The following is a 17859-nucleotide window of genomic DNA, read 5'->3' on the forward strand; positions in this document are numbered from 1 at the left end:
GGTGAAGGAAGCTGCGGCAGCCTCTGTGCTCCAAGCCTGGGGAGCTGCCCTAACTCCTGCATGTCCCTCCCAGCCCTGCTGTCTATTTTTTTCCCTGACTGGGAACATGCAGCAAGGATGCAAGACTGGACCGGGCTCTGGTCAGGCCACCTGCCTCTTGCCCCTCTATGGTGACGATGGAGCCTTCCATGCCATGGCTCACTTGTCCTCCCAGCAAGTGCTCTTGCACCTCTGAGCCCAGAAGGCTCTTCCCACCACAAAGCAGGGCAGACATGGCCACCCCCTCCTCCCCAAGGCTCTCCTCAGGAGAGGCTGGAGCCAGGTGAGCTCTTCTTAGGGTGTCTGTGCTGTCAGTTAAGGGTAAGAAGAGAAAACTGGTCAGTGTTGTGAGAGGGGTGGCCCTGACTATTTTATCTACCCAGTGGTTTAAATCCGTGTTCCATGTCTCTGCCTGCTGCTACGGAGAAGGCATTTGTCCCCCTGTTGCGAGGCCGGGGGCTGCTGTCGAGCATCAGCGGCCGAGCACCGGGGGCTGCCGCCAGCCACGGCTGCTCGGCATTGAAGCCCTGCGTGCCGAAGGTTTGTTGCATGCCAACCGTTTGTTTAGGAAAAACAAATGAAAAACACAATTTAAAAGTGATTTGAAATGTGTATGTTGGTCCTATGCACTGAATAAAAGCGGGCCCCTGAAAGGCAGGGAAGGAGTGTGCGGTCCAATAATTAGAGCCCTATTGTCATGTAGATGCAGAAGAGGGGCTGTGAAGCCCTGCGTGCCGAAGGTTTGTTGCATGCCAACCGTTTGTTTAGGAAAAACAAATGAAAAACACAATTTAAAAGTGATTTGAAATGTGTATGTTGGTCCTATGCACTGAATAAAAGCGGGCCCCTGAAAGGCAGGGAAGGAGTGTGCGGTCCAATAATTAGAGCCCTATTGTCATGTAGATGCAGAAGAGGGGCTGTGCGCAGTGTCTGCGGGTGACTGTAAATCTAGATTTTTCCTGACATTCAGGGGACCAGCCTTGCAGGCTAAAGGGTGTTCAGTTAACACAACTTGCCTTATATGTATTGGAAGAAATATTGCGGCGCCAGGGCTGAAGACGGCGTTTTCCAAAGTGGGGTTTTATTGGTGTCCGTCGGTTCTTAGGACTGCACAAAAGGCCTCCCAGTGGGGTCTGATGATCAGAGGAGATAGCCTGGCTCCCTTAAGATTCATCATCCTAAAGGCTCACTTAAATGACTTCTAAAAGTTAATTGTATGAAGAAATGAAACTTGCAGCATGGTGTACAGGCGCAGTGGTTTACCTCATTGTTTAGGTATCAAAGCCTCCTACACTTCATGCTTTCATCAGGGACAAAGTTGTTAAAATACCAAACTGTGTTTGATACAACAATGTTTCCCAAAGAATACCCTTCTAGAGAGGCTGATTGTGCTTCACTTCAGCTTTCACCTAGAAATGTTTTATATGCTTTGCAAATCACAATTTAATAGGAATTATTCTATACATACTTTTAAATTGTTTCAAAAGAACTAACATGAACTAGGAAGAATCCAATATTTTAAGAGTTTTATTTTAATTATCTTTTTCTTTATTCATCTTTTATTCAAATTTTTGGAAAGTCAGCAAATCAGAGAGTTACCTTGGAAACAGTTAATGAGGAATACTATCAGAAAAATTATCTGAAAAGGAATAAAGTATATTATAGAATGTTTCAGTTTTCCTTGTTCAGAATTGATCTTTGTAAATTTATAAACATTACATATCATATGTTAGGATCATAACAGTGGATGAACCCCATTAGGTTAGACGCCTCATCTAATATAAAACTTGGTTAAGGCAACTTGTTCCCTTAAAGCAGGTGAAAGTGTTTTTTATGTTCTGACATGCTGCTAGAGGTCTGAGAGTTGCTTTTTTTTTTCCTATAAATTTATCCTTTCCAATGTCATTATTCCTATGTACCGCTCTACTCCTGCTATCAGTGATGTTTGCAAGTTTTATTTCCTTAAGCAGTATCTACAGATGCTAGCTTAGGGAACATCATTATTTATGTTTCCACAATTTAGTCAATATTTTGATAAAGCTTTGGCACTTGAGAACATTTACTTTTTTTTAATCGGCTAATTTCTTACCAGTTCGTAAATGCCTGAGCAATTCCCACTGAAATTGCATAGTATTTTTTTGTTTCTTAACAGATGAGGAAAAAGAAAATAATAGAGCATCGAAACCACACTCAACTCCAGCTACGCTGCAATGGTAAGATGCCCTTTTAAAACAATCAAGAAAACCTGTTAGTGTTTTTTCTTATACTTTTTCCAGTTGAAGAGAACAGAGGTCTTGGACATCTTATACAGTTCTAAAGATACTTTCACTGTAAGTGTTTAATCTGCTCATTAGTATCCTGTACAGCATTTCTCAACAAATGTCTTACTGTTATGGGATTTGTTTGAACATAGGAAACCTCTGATGTAGTTTAGAAGATCTACTTGGCATATTTGTTTGCCACCTTGCCAGCTGGTGATTTGTGGTTTGTCATCACTGTTATATTTATTACAAAAAGAAAACTAGTACTGAGAATTTTTTTCAAGACTTACCTTTGTTTCAGTGTATGATGAAGCCCACCTTTACTGGCTGTTTTACTGAAATGATATCTCTGTAATTTAACGTAGAAAACAACAAAAGAAGAGAGAGAGTTTGAGGTTGGATTCATTGGTCAAAATCCCCTTGCAAACTTGGTGAGGGGAATAAAGAAAGGGTAATTAGGAAGAGAGAAAGAGAAGATGGAGAGAGGAAAGTTTGTGAGTCGGTCTACTGTGCTATGAAAAATGAACAAGTCTTGTTCACTGTGATTTACAGCAGTATTTTAGGCTATGTGTTCTGTAATGTTACTTATACTTCTGACATCCCTTTCTATAGGTTATCTGTTGTAGACTTTTCCCTTAATTTAGGTTTTTGATTCTGGTTTAACTTTCTTAATATTGTAAGTGATCAAGCGTCTTTCAGGAAGTTCCTTGTATATGGCAGAATAGAACTCCCTTACAGGGAAGCCTCGGAGCATGCTTATCTGAAAACCCATACTCCTTAGCTTGTTTTAAGTCTTTTAAAGAAAGGCCTTTACTTCACCTGTAAGTATTTCTCATAGTTTTCTGGATGAAAATATAAGATTATTGGAAAAAAAGGTGAGGTTTTTAGCAAAATGTTAGCAAAATTATTTTTCTACTTCTGTCAGTCTCTTGGAAGATACAAACAGCTAAGAACAATTCATTCAGTGAATTTTACTCTTTTTCTCTACCCGTGAAATTCTGTGATCCTGTGAAATATGTGTAAAGAGATTTGGATTATTTAATCTATATTTGCTTTTTAAAGTTGATCAGTTACATTTTAGATTTAAAAATTCCAAGACCTGTGGGTTGATTTAGAGTAGGTTGCTGCCAAGTATTCAGTGTTCTGCCTTGAAGAAACTTGCAGACACTTCTAGTGCAAATAATGAGATGGGCAAATACAGATAAAGGCATTTAGTTCTGAACTATTGCTTCTTTGTACCACAAAAGTGTTGTTTTTTTTTTTTTAGAAGTTCAAGAAAAGTGAATAAAGGGAGTGACTACACACACAGAGAAAATTATTAAAATAATAGTGAAATGTCTTAGAGATATTTTATTATTTTCCATTATTCACCCACACATCTTCAACACAGTTCAAACAGGATAACAAAGAACTATCTAGGTAAAATAAAACAGCAGGCATGGCTTACCAGTCCCAAACAGTGTTTATTTTTCAGTAGAGTCAGTTAAGAATCTTTTCCACAGGCGCAAATAACGTAGTAGCCAAGAAGTCAGAGTTAATTAGAACATGCCAATGATACTGTTCCCAATAGAAAACATGCAAATACTGTAAACAATCTTTTGCCAAAAGCTTTCAAGCTTCCTTGGTCATAAAGGTTAGTAAATCCCTAAACTCCTGGGATATTGAGCCCTGCTGGAATGCAATATGCACGCTAATGCTCATTCAGCAATGTTTGCAATAGAATCCTAGAATTTTGATTCTGAAAAGGCTGCTTACATCATCTTCCCTTCCCCCTTGTTAGTGTACTGGCTTACTATCTGTCTGTTGTTTTATGTTTCTTACATGTTTAGGTAGGTCAGACATTCTTCCCTTTGATTCTTTTGGAGCATCTGCGATTTCTTCCATTCAATTTTCCACTCAAAAATACATGAGGGAACAGAAAGCAAAGAAGTTTTCAAGTTTAATTTCTTTAGCTGGTCTCAAACTGAATTATACAATTGGGTCATTTATTATTAGACCTGTAGGTAAAGGTTTCCCAGCATAGTAGCCATACCATGGAACAGTTTCTGGTGGTTTCCATATGATTTTCAGCCTACGTACTGCAGCTTTGAATTGGTAATTCCTGGAGAAACTGTGCTACTGGGTTTGATACACTAAATAAAATTACAACCTCAAAAGTTATGGTCAAATTGCTAAAGTAGTAAGCTTGCTTTGTGTGAAGATGTTGAGTTTCCACTGTTGTGGAAAGCCAGACACATTAGCATCAGGTTATTTGTACCACAGTACCATCTGGCAGCCCATGGGTCGGTAAGCTATTGTGGTCAGCATTGTACAAACGCTGCACTAAGCACTTCCTGTAGGTTTAGCTTTACATGTTTGATAGTTTTGCCTGCTCAGGCCTCAGACCAAGTTTTTGCACAGGGAAGAAATACAAAAGACTAAATTTAGCTGAATATGCCTTCGGTAAGCATGTGTCCTACCCTCTCACAGGAGTCTCTGGGCCAGATTCAAGAGGTGGAAGTGGTGGGGTAAATTATTGACCAGATTTCAGGATACAGTACTGAACTTGCCTTGTTCTGGCAAATTCCATTTGCACCACAATTGTCTGCAGTGTCTGGTGTCTGCCAAGTTAAAGCTGGTCATGTTTTTACTGTTAGATGCTACTATTATTTACAGCTAATGAAGGCAATGGAGTGTTGGAGACCAGAACCAGAGGAAATGTCAGTAGCAAAGAAAAAGAAGAGAAAGAAAGTAGTAGGAAAAGACACAAGGGAAATATGTAAATTTTGTCATGTGGTTCATATTGCCATCAACTTTACTAGATATTCCTTGTCTGGCATCTTGCTGAAAAGAGCAAACAACATCAGTCCCACAGGGATCTATCCTTACTGCTTATCCAAAGGCGAAGTACATTGAACACTATAAATGCGGAGGGGGAAGAAGTAGCTCAAGATGCCAAGAAGCATGTTTGGATGACTGTCAGCCTGGCTAAATATCCTTTTCCTGGAAACAGGAATGATGTTTTTGTTTTGTTTCGTTGATAACACAAAATGAAGTGAAAGGCCTGGTAAACGTAGCATTACTGCCAAATACACCACAACTGAGGAAACTACGTGAGCTTGAATTTAACTGTTAAGGTGTGAATATACCAATACCTAGTATCCTGTGCTTATCCCATGTTCCTGTGTTCATTATCATCTGTGAAGCTATAGCTTGCTAAACACTTGGCTCTAAAGTGTTCATGGTTATTTCATTGGTGAACTGGTTGACCAAATTGTAAGTGTGAAACTTTATTTTACCTCCGTTTGGGGGGGGGGTGTGTGTGCATGTGTGTGTCTACTTCTCCAAACACAGAATTATTCAAAGCATGGACAGCCTAATTCCATGCAGTTTGGTGGCTTACAGTGTAGGTGCTCCAAATAATAAAAGTATTGTGAAGCTGAAGTCAACAGAAATACTCTATTTTCTGCAACATTTGTAAAAAGAAGTAAAAAAGAGGAAGGTAAAGCACTGCTAGGTAATGGATTCTCCCCAGATCAGTAGTTTCTCAGAAACTGTTATAATGCATCAAAATTAATCTGTTCTAAAATCCTCTATGTGATTAGCAATGGTTAACATCACAGTTGTTTTGTTGCCTTCCTATCTAAAAACAAGTCTGTAACAACACTACAGACTTGACTCTGCCATAGAATAATCTCATTTAATCTAGAAGTATTTAAGTGTATAAAGAGGGAAACAGTAATAGAGACAGATAAAATTGTCATTCCTGTGGAAGGATTAGGGGTTTTATTGCTATACTGTAGTGGTACAAAAGGTCTCATTGTGAACTACTGGATTTCACATGGCTTTATTAGGACATTTAAAATGTTATATATATATTATTTCTGATAATGATTTGTTAGGTAGAAGATTGAGTTCATTATCTTCCTACAATACTGTAGAATGAAGCTGAATTCAAAATATGATAAAGTTGTTAAATAAAAGACAGGAAAATAAAAGAAGTGGAGCAAGATGGGGTTTTGATCATTAAAAAAAAAAGTTCAGGTATAATGGAGCATTGTTCAGTGTCAGACTAATGACTCTCTGTGAAAGAGAAGAGAAAAAGAGAAAAATTCATCAGATATGAACAGAAATAATTAACTGCTTTTCTTTCTGTCCTGTCTTGGTCACGGAAGCTGACATTCCAATTAGCAGCTATAGTATACAAACGAACTCTCCAGGTTTTGAAAGGAGGTTTTGTTAAAGCGCTATGAATTTGAGGAAAGATGCCGTGATATTTCTGTAGAAACCAAGGAAGAATAGATGTTGCCCATACAAACTGATTCCATTCATCTAGCCGGATATCTTATTAAAATAGTTTGCAGTCACAAATGATCACGATAACTGAAATGGAAGGTAGGCAGGTCCTGAAAAAGGCAATGAAGGAGAGAAACAAGGTACTTGGAAAGCGTTCTACAGCTATCGAATGACGGGGGGTCATTTACTGGAAAATTGAAGGTTTTTGAGAATATGTATTAATTTTCTAATATGTTTAAGAGGAAGTTGCACCTACCTTCTCCTAGCCAGCAATACAAGCACACATGTAACTGTATGTGTATATGAGTGACATCATGGTTGACAAGATTAATTATGGTTTAAAGTTAAGTGGGTACATAAATACCTCTTGAACTTTGTTGGATCAGCAATCATAAAAACATCATTTCAAAGAAATGTTTCTTCCCATCTGTAGATTTATAATGAGCCCAGTTTCAGATTTTAAAGATGAAGCATATGCCTATTCATATATTTGGTGCATAATTTAAAATTTTGTAGTTGTGTGTTTGCATGTGTAAATGAATAATAAGTTTCTCCAAGACAGAGGAGGATGTTATTTCACTATTTTATTCAGCACTGTATTCAGATCATAGACTCTTTTTTTCACTTTGTCCCTAAGCAGTAGTAAGAAAACATGATAGAGAGATGATTTTGTGCACACTCTTGTGTATTTGCAAATAACTTTAGCCACATCTGCTTTCTCAAGGTAAGGAATTTTGCAGCTGGACAGCAGTGAAGAGAGTGTCATGAACCAAAGGTGATCTGTCCTGTAAACAATGAGAGAATGCTTCCCCTCAGTGAATGTGTTGTTTCATAGTTGTACGCATATTTGTTTACTGCAGGATGCTTTTAGGGTATAACGGATTGCTAGTATATTTTTTCTTAAAGATAGCACTTTGGAGCATGGTCAAAACCCAATATCTCTTTGTGCTAATCTCTACTTGCCTAAGAACTCACATCCTATGTTTTTAATAGCAAGTATGAACCAAATGAAGCAAGTAGGTGTTATGGAAGTGAGTTGGAAGCAGCACTTATGAACAAACAGAAAATTTAGTAGACAAGCAGGAGCCAGAATGTTTGGTCTTAAAGATGCAACTTTGCATATTGTTTACCATACAGGACATCCAACATACTTGCAGTTCTCTGTTTGATATTTGCTTTTTAAGGCTGGAGGAGAACTATGAGATCGCAGAAGGTGTTTGCATTCCTCGAAGTGCTCTCTACATGCATTACTTGGACTTCTGTGAGAAAAATGACACACAACCTGTTAATGCCGCCAGCTTTGGGAAGGTGAGTCTAAACAGCATTATGATGCCTTGAGCTCTTGCCTGGTTCAGGTGAATTTGGATTATCGAAAAGAATGAAATCATCATTTACCATTAAAGATAGAGGTATATGAATGGAATCTGTTATCTATTCAAGTTATTGGACAAAGCCTAAGATTTTAAGTATTTTGACAGTTGGAATAATTTCTAATCATGACTAAGCTCGAGAATATACTAAATTTTCTGATGACTTCAGTCCCCAACCTAGCTGATGGTGACATGGTATACAATATTGGCAGCTTGGAAGTCAAATACAAGCCAGTGTAAACACATCTGTGTTGTGACCTGCACTGCTTTAGCAAATACATATTTTTTAAAAATAGAAGGGTAAATATCGATCATTGAATTCTGGAGCCTGTCTATGCCATTCTTGTAAGCATGATACGGAGACCCCTGAATTACCGATATCAACCCACATTGGCAAATTAACATAGTGGGGTACAATGCCTCCAGATGTGAAAGTGCAGAAAGCATCTAACAGCATTTGTGTGGCACTGCAGGTACAGGCTGCCAAGTGATCTTTGCACTGTGATTCCTTGTGCTTTCACTTGCCAGTCCAGCTCTAGTAAGAGCCAGTGTGGCTAACTCCAGAGTCAGAGTGGAAATGCAGTCTTAGCGCAGACACAGCTGTGTATTGTCTGGGTGTGAGCAGTAAAACCCTTATGCTATTCACCACTAGCAGACATTAGTGGCTGGCTAGGATGTTATGTAAAGTTCACATTTTGGATTTGCTGGTCAGGTGATATCTTCCTCTTAGTGAAAAACAGAATGATATTTTAATATTTTTAATTCTTTATTTAAAATGGAAATTTTACTATAGAATGTGTCACAGGCCTTTAAAACTTGTAGGCTGTGAAAAAAACAAAGTGTAGAGTTTGCCATTGTTTCGAAATGCTTGCAAGCATGAATCTGAAGCCGATTGTCCTGCAAGCTATTCTCTTCTAGTGTTTGCAACATTTGTTCTATAGAAGTGCTGGGTATTCAAAGAAGGAAAAATGTTCCTAGGGTAAGTGCTTGTGTAAAGAGTAGGTGAAGGAGAAGAATGTATTTAATGAGGTGTCATTGGTTATAGTGCATCTTTATGTAGGCAGTTTAGCAAGACAAGTAAACTGTACCATGCTGTAACATTATTATGTTTGTTATGTCTTAAAGACCTGCATATCTTTGTTGATTCTGCATTAGGTTTCTGTTTAAATACATTACATAAGTGTGAATGAAATTGTTCGTTGTACGTATTATCGCTACCAAGTGGTAAGTAGAGTGGCAACATGTAATTTAGGAACAGTGAGAACAAGAAACAGGTTTCATGCAGGCTAATACATTTGGAACATGGGTAAAATTTACATGGTGCTACTTTTGCTGCTGCTAAAAACTTCTGTAAATTGTAAGATGTAAATATTCTGAAATTATTTAATCAGAACATAAATTTACCAGGGACTTCGCCAATTTTCAGTATGCGGCAGTCTTGTTACACTGTGTATTAGTCCATTCTCCTTCTTCCCTGCCCCTCATACACACATCTGTTCATTGGTAGGAGTACCTTGACCTAGCAGGACAGGTACAGTGTCTTCCATCCAAAAATTGTGGCATTCCAATGTGTTTTTCATGTGCTGTGGTCCAAGTGTTTTCCACTTGGTTGCAATAAAGTTCTGAAGCGGTGATGCATGAAATTTGTTTTCCCTTGTTGTGGAGAGGAAGCCATACAGAATCATCCTAGTACTGACTTAAACTAGTGCTTCATCTGGCCATTACTTTTGGATCTGGGAACTGAGGCTTCTGCACAGGTATGTCCAGGAACCTCAGACAACACTGGCACAAATATTGAAGTGAAACAGGCTTCTGCGTCTGCAGAACCCAGAGCAGACTCCAGTGATTCTTTCCAACCTATTATTGCTAAGCAAATGTACTGCACAGTCATGAAAATCTGCAAGGCAGACACCCACTTCATTCAATCAATAGTTTGCCGTCAGCTTCTCCTTAGGAGCATGTACATGGATGAAGTTTTAGCCAACAGAGATGTTATCATGTGACTTAAAATACCATACTGGCAATGTGTGTTGCATAGATGCCTTGAAGGCAGTGCGGTGAAATAGGTGCTGTTTGGGGGGTTCTGCACTTAACTGCTGAAACAGACCCCAGACATGTTTGTCCTCATTGGAATCATCAAGAGCCCTGCAGCTGTCATCTCCTCCAGAGAAAGGAGTTGGTTGTTCTGTGAAATTGTAGACAGTTCGCCTTTCAATAGACCACATTGAATTTATGATTCATCTTTGAACTTTAGCTCTGTGGGCAATGCTAAACATTTAGGTTTTTTTCTTTAACAGACTGGTAGTTTTTATGAAGAGACGTGGAGTTCAGTGCATTAAAAAAGTCTGTAATAAGTAACAGCCTAATGTATTGTTACATTTCAATTAACAGAACAGTGTTGATTTCACTTTTAAAGATACCACTGGAGACACATGAAACTTGCCTGAAAGTGATCTCTCCAGATTAAGGTTTTGTAGACAATGCTTCAGCCCATGTGTACTTCTTAAGCCTAATGTAAGTCAAATATATCCACAACAGAGTGTGGCATGGAGAAGAGACGAGAAGCTGAACTCATGGATCTTGTTTCCTGCCATCTCCTATGTTACCTAAATCCATAGCCTTACCTAAATCTTATATAATATCTCCATGTTTCCTTGCAGTACGTTCAATTATTTCCAAGTCCCAGTGACTACATCAAGGTCTTGCTTCTGTCAGTTTTCTTACACATCTGCTGTACCTTCTTTCTACATTATTTTTAGATTCCCCCAAGTCTGTCTGTCTATTTGCCTGTCTCTTTTTCTCTCCTCCCCCCATACTGACAGCTGGGCAAGAAGCAGCATGTGGGGTGGCTGGTTTAGAGCGATAGAAGTGGCCTCATGCTCATGGTTGTCCAGTCAGGCAGTGCCAAATGGCACAGCTAAAGCCTGAGCTTTCTTCATTGTCTTGCCCTCAGCATTGACATCAATATGCTCTCCCCACTATCCAGCCAGTATTTCCTATTTAACTTTGAGGATGTGGACTGGACCTCAGGCATTTGGTAATATAGGATTAGTGAAATTAAAATTGGCCTGGGAGGTGAAGAGACTAACAGAGAGACAGTAATATCTCATAGATTGTTTCTTGAGGAAACCAGGCTAGTAGCAACAAAAGTAGCAAGAAGAAGAAAGAACAGAATTACTGTATAAATCAACACCTTTAAAAAAAGCAACCTATACTCCTAAGCCACATAAAGTGCATATAAAATAAGGAAGACTCTAATATGGTTATTAATGTGATATATTCTTATATGACAAAGGGAGATGTAGCTTTAATATGTTACCCAAGATTTTAGTGCTTTGCTCACCCAATTAATATGCAAAAAATTAAAGGAAGTTTTGTCTATACTAGCATTTGCTGATCTACTAATAGCTATGCTGCCTAGTCTGTCATTACAGAACTTTTTGCTGCCTGCAAAAGACAGGACCAAGCACTCTTTTACCCATATACCCAACTAAACAGGAAGGGCCCTGTATTTGCTGGTTACAGCTCAGCATCAGCAAGTGGAGACTCCAGTGTTAAACTTCTGCTGTTACTGTAGGCAGCAAAGCATATCATATTCAACGGGATCATGATTTCACCCAAAAGTGAGGCAGAATAAGTAAAACTGTTCCATGCAACCAGTGAGAAGACAAGGAAGTACAGTGAGGAACGGCAGGTATGTCACTGAGTTATTAACAATGAAATGTTGCATATGAGAAAAAGCTTTCTCACAGTGAACATGCTTAGATGGTGAATTAGTCTTCAGGCAGAAGGAGTGAAAGCCCTGTTGCTGAGGTCACTTAAAAAAGAGGGCAACCTTGTGTGCATCGGCCCTGTGCTGCAAATGCTTGGGCTCTGCTCTGGGACCATGTGGCCTCAGAGAGCAGCTTAAGGTGTTTCCAACTGAAGTTCTGCTGCTGCCTGCACAAGGGAGGGCTGAGCAGGTGTATGGTTTTTTCTAAGCAACATGTTAACATAAAATGCCAGTAATAATTAATACACTGAGCTAGGATTTATGGTGGATGAAGGCTCTGACTCATTATTCTCCCAGGGCTTAGTTGCAAAAGCTGAATCATTCTGAATTGGGGCCTTCTCTGAATCAAATAGAAAGCAGAATTTCCAAGGCCCTCAGTAGCTATTGCATATGGATGGGTGCCATAAGGTTTGTTGGTTCTCTCCTAGCTGTAGCATGTCACCCAGCTGCTCAGCTGGGTTGGCAGGTCTTTGAGCTTCTCCTTCACTTTTATTTCCAACACTGGTTTTTATTCTTGTTTCTTTTCTGACCCTGTATGAATCTTATTTTCTTAATCAAGCCCCTTGAAGATGTAATCTTGTTCCTCCGCACCGGTTTCCCCTATCCTCTATGTCCTCAGTTCACTGTTTTAAATTTAATGTGCAGTGCTAAGTCACCTGCTGGACCCTGCCGTCTCTCAAACAGAACACTTCGTTTCTTGTGGTGCAACCTCTTTTGCATCCTCATGAAGTGTTCTTCCCACAACTCCCATATGCCCCCTGGAGGTTAAATACTTTCTTCTTTTGGGGTTGGTTTTTTTTTTTTTTGGGTGCTTTCCTGCCATGTCGTTTGACAAGCAATAGTAAATTAATATTTGAAAAGGAAAACGAAGGAGGCTGACAATTTGCAGGGTGGCTGTCCCCCAGCCTGAGGTGCTTTTACATCACTGTCAGCTTAAAGAGGTTTAACATGGATGCATGCTCACACAAATTTCAGAGCCTCTTTTTGGCTCACTGATTGGCTTTGCTGTAAGTGAAAATTAGAATCCAATAAATTTATTTCACTAAATAAAGAAGGGTAAAGTCCACAACAGATTTGTAATGTTGGTTAGGAAAGAGACCTTTTGCATTTTTGACCAATATTTCCACCTCATTTCCAAAAAAAGGGCTGAGGCACAGTTATACCAGCAGAAAAGTGCCTTTTTTTTTTTTTTTTTTTTAATTTTTTTCCCCCCAGTAGTTTGCTTTGCTGCCGGGAGGTACAAGCTGTACCAGCCAGAGTCCTCTTTTATCACCGTGCACTGACTCTATGCCCAGAAGTTTTGCCAGCAGGACTGCTCCTCCAAGCATGATTAGCATAAATAGGATTTACAGTTTCATGCTATCATACTATATTTATTCAATGTTTAAAAAGGACAGACAAGTAGCCTTATTGAAACTTCTCTGATAATGACATTGTGATGTGATTGCATTCTGATTTGTCTTTGTATTTAAATGCACACATCTGGAAATCACCTGCTGTGCATAAGGAAATACTTCTCCTGAAGATGTATTTTTTTTCCTTTACTCTCAATTTGCTCCTAAGTAGCCTCAATAGTGACTGGTATAGCAAAGCCAAATTTACTCTTAGTGCTCTCTTCTGATAGACTAAAAGAGCACTCGCTTTATTATGAACAATTGCTACATATGAAATGGTTTTTTTATTAGACTGTTTTCTAGTCAATATAGAAAAGCAAAACAGAACTGGGGAAGAAAATCAATCTAAAGCAGAGGATGTGGTTTCTGTTATTGCATTGAAGGACCTGTCAGCACTATCTGAGCAGTCCTTGCTTTTCATTCATCCCTTTTTAACAGCTAAGATTCCTGACTGAAGGACAATTAACACCAGTATGACTTTTCTTCCCAATTCAGAATCTTCTAGGCCAAGCTCCTCTGAGAAGGCCATAATAACAAGTACTGCAGAAGCAAGAGGTCCTGCCTGTGTGGGGAACGGGAGTCCTACAGTGCAGTTGGAATGGTCTTTGCCTCCTTGGCTCTGCTTCACGGATCCCTTGTATTATTGCAGGTTGCTGACTGTTGTGTTTTTCTCCTTGAGCTTGGGGAGTAAGAAAATCAGCAAGGACACCTCAGTTTCTTTGGAGTGACTTTTCCTTTCCCAAAGATTTGCCCTCTAGCAAAGGGATTTTTATTGGCTTTGCCACTTCAAGCATCTGACTTCTAGTTAGGTCTTCAGCACGAAGTAGAGCAGCCTCTGGGCTGCTTTACCTCATGCCTTGTCAACACGTCCCAGAGACTGTTCTTACAGCACCAGGTCTGCCAGAGTGCAGGGATCCTGGCGCCCAGCCTTTTCCCACAGATACGCTGGGTGATGGTGGTAAGTGTGCTGGCACCAGTACAGAGCAGGGGGAGTTGTGCAGCGTTTTAGATCTGCTTGGCTTCAGCAAGTCAGCACTGAAAGTGGCTGCAGCTCAGCTAAGCATCTGCATCTGAGTCAGAGCATTCGATGTTTGCAGCTTTGTTGGGATGCAGTAATCTGTTTGATCGTGCCTTAGGCTGAATTCCATCTGGCCAGAGGAGCTGCTGAAGGAGGATATTGTTGTACATAGATGAATTTGAGGAGAGGTCTCACAAGCTTCGCTAAAGGGTCCAGTTCAGTTGGAGTTCCTCATGGAATCTAATCTCCATAGCAGGCAGAACTGGGCACAGGCATTAGAGGAAGTGCCAGCAGGCTTTTCTGACTTGCTTTGCAGCATCAGTTGAGATGTATCAGTGCTAGAAACAAGATCTTATCCTACAGCTAGACCATGCCCTGTTCCACAAAATGATGAAAGTGGGTGGGGAGAAACAGGAAGGTTATTAAATCTAAACAGACAACAGATCCAGGGTCAAGAATACTGGACCTGTATACTACAGTCTTCTCTCCTGGGCCATGCAAGCGAGCAAGGAGTAGAGAGGGTATAGACACAGTCACACTTATTCTCCTTTTCTTTGCACAGTTTGGTGGATTTGGAGGACAGGAATGATATTTTGTAATGGACTAATTTGATTATGCTCTTTCTTATCAGTGGGTGTTTCTTGGGACAAAGCTTTTTGACCTTTTCCTCTAGGTAATGTGGTGTTAAGGCAGCCCCAAGCCATCTTTGAGCCAAAGGGTACCTGATAATGATAACAGACTGTCAGTATTTTCAAAAGCACTGAAGCAGATGGGGAAACCCCAGAATAATCCAGCTGGAGCAGTGCCAGGCCAAAGATGAATGAGCCTAAAAATCCTACGCTTATCATATAACATTGAGCATATCAGCGTTGTTTGTGTGTCACACCAGTGAGAATAAGGAAAACATAACTGTGTGGGAGTATGGTTATATTTGGCATCACTGGTTTCTTTCCTGCTGCCATGGCAAAGAAGTTTAAGACTGAAAAACCACAATAGAATTTGGTAAAGAAATGCAAGTCTTTTGTACCTGACTTTGTAAAAGAAAAACATGCCCTCTAGATACGGGACTTGAAACTTGAGTTGAGATAGTGAGCCAGGCCCTGTTATGAAGAATTGTTACCAGAAGAAAGAGAATTTATTCCACTGTATTTAGAATCTCTCTAGAACCTCCCAGAGCTACAGAGCCTGGAGCCTGAAATTAATTTCTCATTCTGGCAGAGCATAAATGCTGGGTTGCAACTTTATTTGATTTTATTTCATTACTCTGGGAAGTTCTAGAAGCACAGCTAGAATTATTTCAAATAGAAAGGAACAAGGGTCATGAAGAATAACATCTCTCTAGATCAGATGCACTGACAAAACAAACGTGCCTTTTGAAAAGTAGCAATTTAAATTATTTCAGGGAAAATAATACTTCTAAAAATCATCCTCTGCCTATTGCCCACAGAGCAAAATTTAATATTTTGACACAGGATGGGAGGAAAAAATTACTTCAGAAGTTTCCAGGCATCTCTTGTTTCTTTTGTCCTTGTTTGCATGAAGACAGATGCATAAGATACTTTATAAGATGGTTTGGGTTTTTGTTTTGGTTTTTGGGCGTTGATATTTTTTTTTTTGCATCTCATATCACAGAAGAATTTAGATGGAATCATTGGGAAATGTAAAGTTCACAGTTTGATAGTGAATGCAATGAAGAGTGATGGGTCACAATGAAGGCAGAATAGACGATACATTCCTCATTTTAAAGCTAGGGCTGGCTCTGCTTGTGTTGAAATACCACAGTGCTGGAGATGTGAGGAGAGATGCAGTGGCAGAAATTACAGCTGGCAGTAATCAGGATGAAGGAATGCACCTTTGCAGCCATTTGCGGGTAACAGAACAGCTCCTGCAGTTAGCTATGTCTAAAGTTAATAGGTTGTGCAGATGACAATACAGACCTTTAGAGAGGAAGTGCATTTTTCTAGTTGTCGCCCATAGAGCTTGCTTTATTTTGCATGGATGCTCAAGTAACTTGTTTAATTTTTATTGCATTATTTTAAGAACGACCAAACCCACAAGTAACTAGATCTTTAATTCAAGTTTATTCAGACACCTCTACTAGGTTTAAAAAGGCGAAACAGGATAAAAATCCCGTTAGCTCCAATATCTATGCAATATATGTTGAATATTGTACTACCAGCATTGTAATCCCAGTGTGAGAGAATGGTATGAGAAGATTTCTCTTTCCTGCATTCACTTTGGCTACCCCACACATTCAAAGTGGAGAGGTTACTGCCTGTCAGAAAGAAAAAGGTTCCCTTATGTTCTACCTGCACAGGCATTCCTAAAATCATGTATCAGCATTGTCTGCAAAAGGGTTAAACAAATGCTGACCTGGATATACTAGACCCCTGAAAAGGTGTAAACTATATATATGTTGTTTTATATGTAATGATTTCTATTTAGCTCTTATGTAAACAGTAGACAGTCACCATAAGAACTATGGAGCTGCAAAAAGATAAGGCAGTTCTGAGCATTTTTTTTTTTTTACTCAAGAAAGGTGTACGAGATCTTCTATAGGCAGAAGGCAGGATCAGATCTTGAGCAGGGCACAGAGGAGAGAGAGAGAGAACACAACTAAAGTTTAGTAACTGAGAAAGAAATAGAAGGAGCGTTGGTTTCTGAGGCTAATATAGTAGGGACAGAAGTTAGTTGCATGTGAAACTCCTGGTCTGCATCTGTCTCAAAACCAAAAAGCCAAATAGCATAAAATAATGCCTAACAGTCAAATCTGCCACATAATTTAGGTGGAATTTTACTTGGAAAAGGTAAAACCTGTATCATTTTACTCAGCAGATCTCATAGGGCAGCTGGATTTGTGGTCACTTTGGAGAAGTATGAGATGAAATTTCACTTCCATTGAAGGACAATGGTAAAAGGCCTGTTCACTCCAAAATTCCCTTGGATACCACCCATGAGATCTTTTTACCACTGTTTCTGTTGAGAAGCCAGCGCTGCTGTGAGAACGGAGACTGGACTCCATTCACTGCGTGGTCTGGTCTTGGATCGTTTGCTTGTGCAATCCCACTGCAGTGATGAAAGGAAAATGATCCAACCTGGTTTTGAGATCCAAACCTGAATTTTCGTGTCTGACAATTAGGAACCCTCTTGTCTCCCCACCCAGCTGTAAAATTAACTCACTTTCTCTGTAGGTCTTAGAAAGTTACTAAAAATGAAACACAATGATGATGTATTTTAGGGTGACTTTTCAGGCTGAACATATGATTTAAAAATCAACATTTTGAATTTTCTGATTTTTCCACTGATTTCAGCACACAGTGAACTCCATTTTGTTCTGCCTGACCTGGCTTCCTCTCTCCTCTCAGGGAAATCTCACTGCCTTTGGCAGTATCACTGCACAGGGATTTGCATAAACATAGCTGAATATAAACTTTTATATGAACAGCTAGTTCATTTACTACTTGTTTTATTCCAAACACAAACATAAATACCCATGCTCATGTGTATGAGCACCCAAGCGTGAGTATGCCATGTTATACATATTTTACATATACAGCATTGGATCAAAAAGTCCTGACTTTTTTTTCAAAGGTTTGCTAGATTATTATTTTTTTTGTAAATTATTGGTAAAGAATATTTTAAGTGATGCATACTTTCCAGCTGTATTCTGAAAGCTATATCTCATTTTTTAAAATACACTGGATTTAAAAAAGAAACAAACAAAGAAAAG

General features: G+C 39.4%; 1 protein-coding gene across 1 annotated transcript in view; it reads left to right on the forward strand.

The window, feature by feature from the left end:
• Window positions 1-7883, forward strand: part of LOC104161138 (transcription factor RFX4-like) — a gene marked incomplete at its 3' end in the record, with an annotated part of 15197 nt that extends 7314 nt beyond the window's left edge. The window contains exons 3-4 of the mRNA XM_009699469.1: window positions 2192-2252; window positions 7760-7883. Of these exons, the coding sequence (XP_009697771.1) occupies window positions 2192-2252; window positions 7760-7883 (185 nt within the window). The remainder of the gene's footprint in view (window positions 1-2191; window positions 2253-7759) is intronic.
• Window positions 7884-17859: the final 9976 nt, after the last annotated feature.

The sequence above is a fragment of the Cariama cristata genome, unplaced genomic scaffold (assembly GCF_000690535.1).
Source record: "Cariama cristata isolate BGI_N322 unplaced genomic scaffold, ASM69053v1 scaffold7164, whole genome shotgun sequence".
Lineage (NCBI taxonomy): Eukaryota > Metazoa > Chordata > Aves > Cariamiformes > Cariamidae > Cariama > Cariama cristata.